The sequence below is a fragment of the Xiphias gladius genome, chromosome 4, assembly GCF_016859285.1.
Source record: "Xiphias gladius isolate SHS-SW01 ecotype Sanya breed wild chromosome 4, ASM1685928v1, whole genome shotgun sequence".
NCBI classification, from domain to species: domain Eukaryota; kingdom Metazoa; phylum Chordata; class Actinopteri; order Istiophoriformes; family Xiphiidae; genus Xiphias; species Xiphias gladius.
In genome coordinates, this window is record NC_053403.1 from 13,720,308 (window position 1) to 13,734,381 (window position 14,074).

General features: G+C 39.6%; 1 protein-coding gene across 4 annotated transcripts; it reads right to left on the reverse strand.

Moving 5' to 3' along the window:
* Positions 1-2,314: 2,314 nt before the first annotated feature.
* Positions 2,315-11,772, reverse strand: znf513a (zinc finger protein 513a). Of its 4 annotated transcripts, none has more exons than XM_040126098.1 (6): positions 11,588-11,772; positions 10,762-10,794; positions 10,184-10,320; positions 8,456-8,590; positions 4,850-5,620; positions 2,315-4,728 (listed from the first exon to the last, which is right to left on the reverse strand). In XM_040126098.1, exons 3-6 carry the CDS (start codon positions 10,221-10,223, stop codon positions 3,770-3,772), a joined length of 1,905 nt encoding a protein of 634 aa, XP_039982032.1. In that variant the 5' UTR covers positions 10,224-10,320; positions 10,762-10,794; positions 11,588-11,772; the 3' UTR covers positions 2,315-3,769. The 4 variants fall into 4 exon arrangements, with proteins under 4 accessions (XP_039982032.1, XP_039982031.1, XP_039982033.1 ...); XM_040126097.1 differs by having other exon boundaries at positions 10,762-10,857; XM_040126099.1 differs by lacking the exon at positions 10,762-10,794 and having other exon boundaries at positions 2,315-4,722.
* Between the last annotated feature and the right edge of the window lie 2,302 nt (positions 11,773-14,074).

Here is a 14,074-nt window from a genome sequence, read left to right on the forward strand (position 1 = left end):
GCTTATTGTAATCAAATAGATCAAATGTAATCTAAGTTGTATAGAACAAAAAGTTTAAGTGGACTAACATTTATCATTGTTTACATAATGTTTAGGGGACTTTTTAGTTAAAATGAAAAGTGTTTACAAGTGTTGCTTTTGATTTTCTTTGTCTTGTTCCTTGTGGGCGAGCGATGGCGGAGCAGTCTTAGGGGCTTCAGTTCATTGGAATTTCTACATATATTGTGCCAATCATCTCAGAGGATCTTGTTGAAAAAAGTTGCTTGGGTGAAGTGGCTAATTTGATCACAGTTGCTGGATCGAGTAACGTTCATGAAGGCAGGCGAAAAGTGAACATATCCCGCTGTTTTATGAGACATGTCAATCGATTTTTCTTTTTTTTTACTTTTTCTTTTTTTTTTTTTGGGTTATTTTAAGAAAGCTGCATCTCGGCCTGTTTTGAAGCCTCTAAATGTAAATCAGTGCCCAACCTATCAACAGCTTTACTCTCACTGGTAGCCACAACTGTAAACAAAATGTTCTCAATATAAATGTCTTGTTCTTTCACTGCTGTGCTTCTTCTCTGTCTTCAGTTGTATTTTTTTTTAGTAGAGTGATGTGGACACCAACAGTCATCTTTGTTTTTCTCTATTCCTGTCAATACCGAGTACATGGAAGCTGCAAGGTCTTGGATGTTGATAAATGTGTAGGTGCCAAATGACACGTTAAGTGCATTAGCGTCAGCATCGCTATTAAACTTGTGACAAATTTTATGAAGATTGTTTCGACTTTATTCATTCCACTACTTTTCATTTTGATTTTAGTGCTAAGGTCAGTGACAACTGTCTGCTCTGTTTGTCATGATGCTAAAATAAACGCTGAAATTAGATGACCTTGTGGCTCTCAGTTGTCAGTTAATGGTCCATTTGAGTCACTTCTTCATCATTGCTCTGCAGCACTCCAACGTTTTATTTACAGCGACAGCTTTGGTCCTCTGCCATGTAATGTGCCAAGAACCTCACTCACTGTAATATGTCACAATGTACTTAGTGAAAAAAGGCCTGTAAATACTGCAGCTCATGGTTGATTTACAGTAGGAAAAGCACGTGTGTAACTAATTTTAATGACGGTTGAGTTCTGTTTGGCAGCTTCATTTTCAAGGTCCCGGTATTGTGCTCACTCTCGCGACTTGCTGGGACACGTGAATACAACGGGCCATCGTAATGTTACAAGTGGAGCGCTGTGGAGAAGCTCTATTCAGACAAATGATAGAAGTCACTCCATCACAGCACAAGTAAGTTTAAGTTCCTGTAGAATGTATGAAGGTATTTGATTTTTTTTTTTTTTTTTATACTTTAGCAGTCCAAATGAAGTATGTCCAATAATGGTGCGTGTGTGTGTGTGTGTGTGTGTGTGTATGTATGTATGTATGTATGTATGTATATATGTGTGTGTATGTGTGTGTATATATATATTTTTTTTAAAGATTGCAACCACAATATAAAAACTCATCACTGCCACTCCAACATGTTGTAGTTACTTATTGGCCGACATACGGTATATGGTGATACCGATAGACCTGTCCCAAGCTAATATCTTCCTTTTATCGTTCTGGCTCTATACCTTCATTTTGTACTACTTCACCAGGTAACTGTGTCTGTCAGCTGCGACCGAAGAGGAAGATATGACTGTCAACCAGAACCAGTTATGTTGTGGGCAAAAGAACCAAAACAATGAACTTAAAGACGCTCAGTTTATTTTTAATAGGGCCAGTTTGGTTCTAATCACCTGTGGGTGTTACTGACCAGTTGCTGTTATGAAAATGTCAATTACAGCTGCTCTAAGCAGTAACAACATGATTCCAGTTATTGTGAAAATGCTTAAATTAGATGTTCTGCATGTGCCGGTATGTGAAAATGTCACCAAGATTTAAAGAACAATTAGAAGCAGTCTGTCTGACATTCAATGACATGAATCCCATGTGTTTATTTCAAATTCCTCACTTAAGGCATTTATGAGACACTGCATAAGGACAAAAATGGACACTTGGGGGATGTCGGTACTAATCAATGGGTTCAATGCTCCATTGTGTCATGGCAAGTTGGCAACCTGAAAAATCTCTCACTTGCATATAATAGTCATTCTCAAAGAGTCAATTTAAGTCACTGTCTCGTGTTTTTCCCGTGGAAACTAAACGACACACCACACATTCAAAATTAAAATAAAGACATTCTAATTCTATATATTAAAGTATGCACTTCTAGCAATGTATTACAGCCACATTAGAAAAATAAAACAACTATTACAAACTCACATGCTTACTAATAGTGTCATCTTTTTTTTTTTTTCCAAGTAAAACACACAAGAATGGGCTAATTTCACAGTCAATAGTAAACAGAAATCCAAAGGAAGGGGATCCAACAGTCTCACCTTCCCAAAAAGACATGTCCCGAAAGGATTAATTTAAGATCTAAAAATTGGAAGATTACCGACAATTAGAACGTTTTTTGGGGGGAAATTCTATGAATATCGTGCTCATGTATTTCACTCCTGAATCACAAATAAGAGAGATGCATCAATACCCTTTTTTTTTTTCTCTCTTGCACTTGAACTTAATCCTAAACCTGCCCAAATGCAGCTGAGTGTGTGTGTAGCCTAAGATTGTGCTTTTCCCCTTAACCATACAACCATTTTAAAACTAAAATGCTTGTGCATGCAATGTTAGTGTTAAAATAACTATAAATTATTTTCTTTTTGCCAAAATTTTAGCGTTTCATATCACTTTTTTTTTTTTTTTTTTTTTTAACCTGAGGGGGTTTGGCTAAAATGACAATACAGTTCAAGACACAGGAGATTATTTAGTAAGCTTAACACAACCTAATTAATCAATATAGTTTAACAGGTGTAAAACAATTTCAGTACTATAAATAGCACTTTGCTAGTAGTACATACATTGGTAAATTCAACTGAAGGCATGCCATCACCAGAGCGTGTGCCCTAATGCAAAGAAAGCACAATACTGGCCCTTACAAGGAGCCATCTTTACTTAAAGCTGCACTGTGTAGTCTCAGGAAAGTAACTTTGTCAATCAGCACATATTTTAAGTCTAATTTAATGTTAAAATTACCTCACGAATCAAACCAAAGGTAAATCAGTACTTCCGTCCTGTAAATGTAATGGGAGGGTGGAAAGAAATCTGTGTTTCGGTTACATTCATGTTATATGATTTTATTTTGGGTGCAAAACAAAAGGTTTGACCTAAACTTGTGGCACTGACGACTTTGATAAAAAAAATAGTAATGATCTTTTATTAAACAAAACCTTCATCAAAACTACACAGCGCAGCTCAACAGTTCAGGCAAAAATGTGCATGAGTTCCATGTATTGAGGAGTATCTGGTAGAATGAGGAACGAGATCTTTGTAGTAGTGTGAGAGCGAAATGTTATAATTACTGTGGAGTAACATACAGAATGAGACAGTGAAAGGACTCCGACAGTAGAGACAGTCCATTTGTCTTGACACAAACACAGAGTAACAGAGCAGAAGACAAACTATGAACAGACTCATCCACTTTACTTAATCCAAAAGGCATCAAAATATTCTGAACAACTGTTTTTCATAATTGTGCGAGTTTCTACAAATAAACAATTAGCAGCCTCTGAAGACAACTGACAAAACACTAAAAGACCGACACACACTAAAACAATATAAAGGCTCTGTGAAAATTAAAAAACAAACAAACAAACAAAAAAACAAGTTGCTGGTAGCTTAGTTCTGCTGAGTTATATTTTATACAATCTCAAGTTTGTAGCACGAGTGTATTGTCTGACCTCCCTCCCGAGACATATACTGCATATCAACCCCTGCTTCTTTTCTGTGGGTTTGGACCCCAACTCCCATCCCTTTCCTTACTTCGTCGTCTTCATCGTTGCCAGTCATTGGAACCTTGACCCAGCCGTCTGTGGCCAGGCCGTGTTTCTTCTGGTGTCTCTTGTAATTGTCCCAGTGGCCAGTGGTGTAGCCGCACTCCTGACATTTGTACGGCTTTTCTCCAGTGTGCCGAAGCATGTGCCGCTTCAGGTTCATGCTCTGGTTGCAGCTGTAACTGCACACGGCACACTGGAAGGGTTTGGCGCCAGAGTGCACGCGCTGGTGGCGCTTCAGGTTGGCCAGGTTCCCGCAGGCATAATCGCACAAATGGCACTTGTAAGGTTTCTCGCCTGTGTGCACCCTGTGGTGGCGCTTGAGGTTGTCGAAGTGCGCTGAGGCATAGTCGCACTGTGGGCACTTGTATGGCTTCTCGCCACTGTGAGTTTTCATGTGCCGTGCCAAGTGGTTTGGGTAGTGTGTGAGGAAGGGGCAGGCGGCGCAGGTGTACACCTTGTCACTGCGCTCGCCAGGGCTGTTGGGAGATGATGAGGTGTCTTTAGTCAGCATTTCGAGGGTACACTTGGCACAAATTTGGGCCGAGGAGCCGTCCTCGTCCTCCAGGACAATGCCGCACAACCGGCAAGTAAAAGGAAAAAGTGAAGGGGGGAGGGTGGCGCCGTCTGCTAAGCCCCCTCTGGTTGCCCTGCTGCCCCCGCTGCCCGTGGTCTGCAGCAGAGTTGGAGGCTGGTGGCCAGGAGCTGGGTTAGAGGGTGGTATGGGTGGTGGCGATGCCCCTTTTAAGTCATCAAAGACTGATAGGGAGTCATTGTTCTGGGCTACCAAACTCAGGTTTGATGTTGGCCTGGCAACCTCTGAAACTTCGAGAAGAGATGAAATATTGAGTTATTATACACTAAATGATTGATTGTATCAGCTTAAGGATGAATCCAAGCTGGAGTTATGGCGAAAAAGGTGAATCATTCGGAAAAGCATACGTACCCTTGGCTGAAGCACCAGGCTCTTCCCCATTTGGTCTTTGCCCAGTCACATGCCTCTTCAGACTGCTCTGGCCACTGGCAGGTCGCGGTGGCGCATCCTGTCCCGCCCCTGCAGAGGGCACATGCATGCGCTGGTGCCTCTTGAGGTTGCCAAGGGAACTGCAGGCAAAAGTGCAGCTGTCACATTTGTAAGGTTTTTCCCCAGTGTGAATGCGCAGGTGTCTCTGCAGGTTCACCAGCTGGGCTGAGGCATAAGTGCACAAGGGGCAGTTAAAGGGCTTCTCCCCGTTGTGTGTCTTCATGTGACGCTTCACATGGTTGGCGTAACGCGAGGAGAAGCCACAGAGGTGACACGAGTGCACTTTGGGCGATTTGTCCTCAGCTGTCAGTGCTTTGTCCCCCATCCCGTTCCCCACCTCTTCGCCATCAAGCTGCAAATGGGAACCTGAGCGAATCCCGCTGATGCCTCCAAAAGGTGAACAGAAGTCTGTACTTTTAGCTTCCCTGGAGGCTTTACAGCACCTAAGGCAATATGGACCAACAAGGTCTATGCCAGGTCCCAGAGGCTCATCACGGAGCTGTCCGCAGCCCCTGCAGGACAGGTAGGGGGGAAAACTGGGCTCCGACTGGGCTGCTCTGCCCTCGTCTTCCCTCCCATTGTCAGTTGTGCTGCGAGAGTTGTCCGTTTCACTTTCCATGCTGAGCTGGCCGTAGGCAGGGCTCTCCTCATCACCCAGAGGATACACAGAGAAGCCAATCTCAGCAGCTACTTCTGTGCAGGGAAGACAAACAGAAAAAAAATGTTCTCCAAGCACTGCACGTTTCCAGGACTTACACACAATCCACTCTCAGTGCTGTACAACAGAGCTCGACAAAGTAGAGCAAATTTCTGTACAGCTACTCTCTAAATCTACATGGCAAAACAAGGTTTATATCTGCAACTCTCCTGTCTCTCCCTCTCTGTATTATACGGCATATGAACTTGATTAAACAGATCATCTCAATGAGATCTAGATCTCTTATGGAAGAGAAGAAAAGTACAGCAGAAGAAATAAGTATAGAGAGAAGACGTACGACAAGCATCAGAGACATCAGAGGCATCTGTTATTACTTGTTTCTCAGTAACATTGGGTGAAACACAAGAAGCTCGAAAGCTTTAACAGATGTTCAGCACAAATGTACAGAAATACAAAATTAACAATTTTGAATAAATGAATCAGACATTTTGAACTAATCATAAGGATAAGTGATTCCATCATTATTATTTTCAGTTTGGAGGCATGTCATTGGGTGAAGAGGAGGTACTTCTTTACTTTACATTACTTCTTTTGAAAGTGACATGATTAACTAAAAACGTCACTTGGAAAAATTGCCAATAAGAAAGAAATTCAGGGTTTTGAAAAAGTCATTCTGAAATAGCAGTAGTTATGACAGAAAAACAAACTCAAAGACAAAAAATGAAGAAATCACATTTCATATTTCTGAGTTTATACCGAAACGTCCTGGACTTCCATACAAACAAACTAAAGTCAGACTCTGTTATAATGAGACATGACTGAAATTAAGACACCAGAAGGCACCCATCCTGTTCAAACCTTTTACAAAAATGTAACCGAACTATTAAAAAAGGGACAAATATAGAAAGCAACCAGCAATACCCAGAAGTTAGTGAAAATGCCCCCGAAAATACATCATACTGAGTTAGGTAACTTCAGGACAGACAACCTTTTTTCTCAGGAAAATATTAAGAAAATTCCATTTTCAGAGAGATGGTAACGTTTGATACTCACAGTTCTATCAGCAAGGTCAACTGTGTTTTAGCTGTTGTTATGCCATCTGAGGTTTTCAGACAAGAAAGAATAAGGTCAAAGAAACGAAAAAGGCACTTTTCCCACGAGGTAGAAAGAAAAGCTTCATGACTTCAAGACTTCAAGACACAGTGTTCTCCAGCGTCAGTGGGTGCTTTTGAAGGCAAACGAGCCAGAAGAAAACCACCTTCCTTCACAGATGCCAAGGCAGGATGTGAGGAAGGCGAGAGTTGAGACTGCCCTTTTATCCTGCCCCATAGAAACCCCTCGTGGATGATTACTGAGCCTAATGATAATGATGATGACTATTATGGTGAGGCTGCTGCTGCTGCTGATGATGATAATGATGATGATGATGAGGCTAGATGATGATGATGATGATGAGGCTAGATGATGATGATGATGATGATGATGATGATGATGGTAGATGATGATGATGATGATGATAAGGGGGAAACGATAATGGCAGTGGGGTAGTGGGAGCAGAGGCAGCAGATGATGATGATGATGATGATGATGACGATGATAAATAAATGCCCTCTTATAATGGTGTCCTTGATGGTAATAGTCCTATTTTTATGACCCTTATATAATAATGGTGTCTCAGCTCCTTTCTCTACTTTTCCATTTTTCAGATCACTCTCTCTGACAAAGAGCCAGGCTGGGGAATATGAGCTGGTGGTGCCATTTCTCCTACTGTCGCAAAGAGAGGTTACAATTTATCACTGACAAACCAAAGGTAAAAATCCTTGTACTGCAACCACTTCACAAATGAAAACACTACTACATTTCCTTTATTGGTTAAGCCATTAAAATAATTTTCCTCTTTGATTAATTCCATATCTTCATGGTAATGACAGGAAGTGAAAGTGAGGGCTTGCACAAAACATTATGATACTATTGTCCTTTTACCAATTAAATGTAGTTCAAACTTTGGCCTAATTGAAATGCACTATAATGACCAGGCTGTGAGATCCTCACATTCACGTTTATTGTATAATCAATAGACAAATTCGTAAGACGTCCATGAAAAATACACTTCTACAATACACGACACTTACAAACACAAGAGGAAGGGCAAACATGCAACATTTGAAAAAAGTGAGACAGAAAAAGAGGAAAACTTGGACAGATACAGTATAAAGACAGGCAGGCAGGCAGAGATCAACATCACACCCCACCTCTCAAAGCTACAATGCTTCAAATTTCATTGAATCAAACACTTGATACTATTTATAGTTTCAAATCAGTTTTTCTGCAATAGCCATTCAATGTAATTACATTCTGTAATTATCTCTCTATATAGTAGTTTTTATTGTTAGTGGCGGAGTCCACTAACAACGACAGTCATACATCAAAAGTCATCACATCATACATCTACAAAACATGACACGGCCATTTTTGGCAAATTTTGGTCAGTGGATTATTTCATTATTGCAGGGAGTAATGGAACAAGAAGGAGCAGCCACAGTGAGCTTTTAGTTTAATTGCTGTAGCCGACAGGCTTCACACATCCAACTCCTCGGACGGTGCACAGCATGACAATTAGATAGTTGTTGCGATTATTTTTTACTTACTGCTTTGACAAAACAACATGAGTTTGCTTGGCTGCACTAACAACTGATACACCAGTTGTGCCTCTGTTGTATTTCTGAGTAAGTAGCTCAATGACTGTTTGCTGTGGAACCAAACTGCACTTGCTGTTGCCGTGGCAACCACGGGCATTGCCAAATCCACCAGGGTTAAAATCTAAAGGATTATATCTTTAAACACTTGATAAAAAATCATGGATAACAAACCTGAGAACTTTTCCAGGCCTAGAATCTTGTTGTCATGATCAGGATCACCAAACTCAAGGTCTTGTCCAAGAAGGAAGTCTGTGTCTAAGGTGAGGTTTCCTGGAGCTTGAATGGCTACACCATCTTCAGAATCCACTACAATCATAGAAAGGAGCCAATAAACAACATTAAATGACTACTACCACTTCAAGTTATAAGAAGGGTAATTTCTTCATTATTTGCATGAATATTTCACTGCTGTGGGCAGTTAGTTACAACAACAACAACCACAATTTTCTGCAGCTTGATGGAGATATTGTATAAGAGAAAAACTGATTTGTTGTTAAAATCTTTTGTGTATTTTAATAAAAACTGAGCAAATATTCAGAATTTAGTTATAATGAAGTTAGAAGCAAAATGTTGGTGACATACCTACACTTTCTAAATACATTTGGCCTACTTATAAAAAAAAAAAAAAAAAAAAAATAAAAAATACAATCTTGATTTCTTTGTCTTAGACAAATTATCACAAATAAAGCACTCATTACTAACATGAAGCCCGGCTGAAATATGTTAATGGTAATGAGGATGCTGCCCAAACCACGTCAGATTACTGGGAAGTGGTATAAATGACATAACTCTTCTCCTACAGTCATTTCATAAACAAAAAATGAACTGCTAACAGTTGACAAAGGGAGCTCTTTTACTGCAGCTACAGCTAATGATGCCTGAAATACTGACTTGGTTTCTAAAGCTGGATGGAATCCAAACAGCTATCACACAGCATCCACTCTTCAGAAAACTGCTTCAGTAGTTTTTCAGGGACATCATGCTAAGCAGCCCTTTTTGGCAAATCCTTGAGTACCAGGCTCATGCTACCATCTACTGGTCATTCATGTGTTTGACATAATGACAATAATACATCATGAGTATGCAGGATGTTTATTCTTACAGAGCCACACCTCAAATTAGATTCATTTGAGGTCATTTAATAGGTCCAACAATTACAGTCTTGCTATTAAATGCTGGGCCAAGGAAATGGAAATACATTACTAGATGAAGTATTATCCAAGATAGGACCATGAACATGAATCATAGCAGTTGGTCACGATGATCACATCTCCTTAGCTATTTGTTGATTACAATCTGATGGGTTACTAAAGAGAAATAGGTTGTTTAAACAAATACCATCCTCCAGCTAGTGTGACAGCCTGAATATCTAGCCCGAGTGAGAGGTTGCAGGGTTTGAGGAAAGGAGTTGCCTTTATGTTCTATGTTCTATGTTTATGTTTTAAGTTCTATGTTGTTCTTTAGCGTATGTACTGTACCCGCAGCAGCTTAAGCTCGATATGAAGCAGCTAATTACTAACATGGTATTAGTTATTTAATTCTAAACCAGATACTAGACAGATTACAACACATTTAAGAAAAGCAGAATTTGCTCATAAAAAATAATTCTCAATATATCTGTTTTTAAACGAATTTAATAACTCAAAACCTCACATCCTAACCCAAACCCACTGCTTTTTACAGGACTGTGGGTCAGTATGATCCATATGAAACACTTCTCAAAACAAGTGCTCAAACAACAATGCCTGGTGCCCTGATGTGAGTAGAACAAGAGGAAACACATTGTAATAGACCAGGCCATTATGCACAGTTAGATTAAAGACATGAGTAATGGTTTCAGCGATGTAGCTCTGCTACGCTTTGACCTATCAGCTTGAAGAAAAACCTATGAACACTTACACTTGACTGGCTGTGGATTCTGTTGTTTTTTTCTTGGCATCTTCCACTCAGCCTCTCTCTTTTTTGCAACGTCTTCTTGCAGACTTCCACAACCATCAGCTCATTCTCATATGTTTGGAAGATATTCTTCAGTATTTCTATAGATGCAGGAAAGAAGAAAATCCTTTTTTTTGAATTATTAAGTAATTATTATTAATTTAAACCAATTGGTATGCAGATTCTTTTAGCAGTTAATAGTTTAATTGTTTGGTTTATAGAATAATTAATAAATAAATAAAATTTCCTAAAGCCCAATGTGACATCTTCAAAGTGCATGGTTTGTGTCACCAACAATCCAAAACCAATACAGATACATTTTACTATCATAGAAAACTAGAACTAAAGAATCAAATATTCACATTTGAGAACCTGGGTCCATGGAATTTGTGGCATTTTTACTAAAAAAAGTGGTTGTTAAAATAGTTGCTTATTCATTTTCAGTATATCAACTCACCAATTAATCATCAAATCATTCCGGTTCTAACATCTAGCTACAAACAGAATATCACGTATTTCAGTTACCATTGTCAATAGCTTACTTGTAACTGATTATGATCAAGTCCCTCCTTAAGCTGGACAAGAGAGTGACACGTCTGTGGTGAGCAGTGATGGTGTCATCAAAACGAATCTTGATACTGCTCATAAACAGTACATAACAGACTATTACACAGCCGCCTTCATCATCTTACTGTAACATGGGTAGATTTTCTAGCGGCTGCACGCCTGTTAAGCCATGTGTTTAAATAAAACCGCTAATTATCAATGCTACGAAACAATGAAGCCAGTCAGTTCTTCAGCGTCAACTATGATTTCCAGCAAATCTCTCGTGTCCTAATGAAGCGAGTTAGAGGATATTACACAGTGTAATTAATATACTACAACCTAGCACTTTATTCTAATATACTGACATGAACAACATCTCTTACAGGTAAGTAACACTACAGGACACATGCGTAATTTGAGTTTATGAACTGGTGTATTTTCACTGTAAACAAACTGGAAATCCAAAATTAAGTAGCTAACCACCAAGCTACTTTAACGAAAATGGCTAGCACATTAGCTTTGGTCTCCGACAGTAAGCAATCAGGCGAGTCAGCTAGCAGTTTAAACTAAGACATGTCTTCACATAGCATATAGCTAGCTAATGGTATCCCTGCACAACAAGACATGTCAGCAAAATTTGGGAAAAGTGACGGTACGCAACCTGACGAGTGGCTAATCAAATCGCCTCCTCGTCAGCGCGTAGTAATGACTGACAAGTGCCATCTTGAGTAAATATCAGCCGTGGCTAAACATGTTAACCTACAGCTAAATTAGCCGAGTAGCTAATGTCAACTTCACTAGTTAGCTATCATGCTAACTTACCTAAAAAACGTAAATATTCCTTTCGATTGAGATGCTGTTTATCGCCGTTATACACGCCATTAGGTGTGTCGAGTTCTTCCTCAAATATACAACGTCTGGAGATCCGCCATTTCTTCATGAGCTGCGGTGACAAAGAAAGGCAATTAATGGTATTTTTCATAACTTAATTGATTTTCTGATTTGCCTGTGAGCCAGCGGCAGCAACAATGAGACTTCCGGCCCGAATCCTTCAGAGTAAAAGCGATGATAGCCACTAATTATGTACTCAAACTTAACTTCAGCAAAAAACTGCACACAATAAACATTTTGCACATACTGAATTTTACTTTATTCTTACAGAGTAATTTTATCCGTTGATCTGTAAGATGAAAAACATAAGAATTCATACATTCACTCCTTTCTTGGGCTGTCCGGGTCAGTCTGTTATTTGATTTGCCTGATATCCTGAAATAACCTGCTAACATGCTCAAAATCACATATTATATAAAAGTGCTCATCTGGCCTTGAAGCCACTGTGATAAATGAGAGAGCACAACCTGTTGTTTGTTTTCTATTTTCACCCACACAAATTTCTACACTTTCAGATGGTGTACCAAAGCCTATTTTTTGCCATGCTTTTAAATTGACAAGCCATTTAAGTTTCTCCTTTTCACCTCTTTATTTGTGCTTTTTATGATAACACATTTGGTATGGAAAAAAAAACAAAAAACAACCTTTTCCTGTTATAAAGATTCACTGCTAAAACAGATTGTTTTAATCTGGAAGTTTCTCAGTATTCAACTCTCGGCAGCAGTACCTTCGGTACCTCTAAAGTTAAAACAACCTATCTAACTTCTATTTAAATATGCTATTTAGTGATAGACTTAGTTAAGCTGGTAGACGCATACCAGCTGATTTAACTGGTATGACATATTCAATTACAGTACTTTACAACAATGTTTTGCTTTTATTCTGAAGGCCATGAGCGCTTGCCGGACGTTGTATTGTTGCTTGCGGGATGCAACTTGATTATATTGTATACATTTCTTTTCCGTTTATTATGTGTTTCCGTTTCCGGAAATAATTTCCGGTTGCTTTGCCTCACTGGATCATTGTAGTTGTAGTTCTTATAGATAATAACCGAAACGTCCCTATTATGATCATCGGGACTGAATTGTTTTACAGCTCTGGGCCTGTCAGTCTTTTATTTAAACAGAGAATTTTACAAAAATAAATAAATAAATAAATAAATCTTACAAAAACACAGCGCAGACCTACTGATCTAATGGAAGGGGAACATAATACCACAACAGGCATACTTCAGACCCCAAAGTTTCACTTCACTCTAGACTGACACCAGTACAGCCTTTATAGAATTTTTACAAGGCAAAGAATAAAAATTAACCACAACAAAAATGAATAAATAAATAAACTTGTACCTAGTAGGAAGTCCAAGACGCTGATCATACAATGTAATACAGTTGCAGGAGGAGGAAAAAATGCCACAAATGTAGCAAAATTGTTACTCTACATGGAGAATGTATTCATTTTGTCTCACTATCTGCATTTTAGAAAAAAGTGAAAAATCATGACAGCAAAATCCCTTCCTTAGAAGGACTTTCATCCCAGGATTGTTTAATTTCTTTGCCCCAACTGGAAATCTACAGAATTCATCGACGCACAGCAATCTATTTGCTTCTAAACAGTTAAGTATGAACTTAATGCAGTACAATTGTACAGTGCATCATGGGGATACTATAAAACACTGTGATCAGCTCCCATTAGACTTATTGTTCAGTAACACAGACCCACTTTGGGAGGGTGTATCAATAGGCCTCTAGACTTGACTAGGACTTAAAAATAGGCTAACCTGAAAAATATATAGGTTCTCCTCCTAAAAAGTACCCCATTATATATGTATATATATATATACACCCCACACCTTTAGGGTGTGTTGTACGTGTCTGTGCTATTTCCATCAACATCAGAAGTGCAGTGTTTTTCTAAATGTGAGCCCATATGTCTCTGAAGGAATAGTTACCTTTTACTTGCCAGGAACCGATCTCATCGGATAGTAACAGATTAGAAAGGACCACGCTCATCATCACTGGACCTAATAGGATGTACCCTTCAGTATCAATCAACAAAAATCCCTTCTATAGTTTGTCCTGGGACAAAACATAAAACCAGATGTGCATATTTGGCAGTGAGGACAAGGTGAGAGCCACAGTGTTTTTTCATGGGACCGGGCATTTATGAATAGGAGACCCTGGGACTGTGCGTCATCTCATTGGTTCATGTCACTGCAGTGTGTCTCTAACCCCCCCCCCCCTGCGCCGCCGCACGGCAAAGCCACCATTCCGCCGCTGTAACGGCGAGGGGGGGCGGGGGCGGTTGGCCTCTCCTCCCCGCGGATCTCCTCTGCACCGGGCCGGACTCGAACATCACACCCACCCTCTCCTCCGCTTTTGGTCGGCCACACGGGTTTTTTCGCAGCAGCAGTGAAGA

Coding starts and splice junctions, on each gene's coding strand:
- znf513a (XM_040126096.1), bottom strand. CDS start 10,223: ATGCCAAGAAAAAAACAACAGAATCCACAGCCAGTCAAGT. Junction 8,591..10,183: donor GAATCCACAGCCAGTCAAGT/GTAAGTGTTCAT, acceptor CTATGATTGTAG/TGGATTCTGAAGATGGTGTA. Junction 4,729..4,849: donor GCCTGGTGCTTCAGCCAAGG/GTACGTATGCTT, acceptor CTCTTCTCGAAG/TTTCAGAGGTTGCCAGGCCA.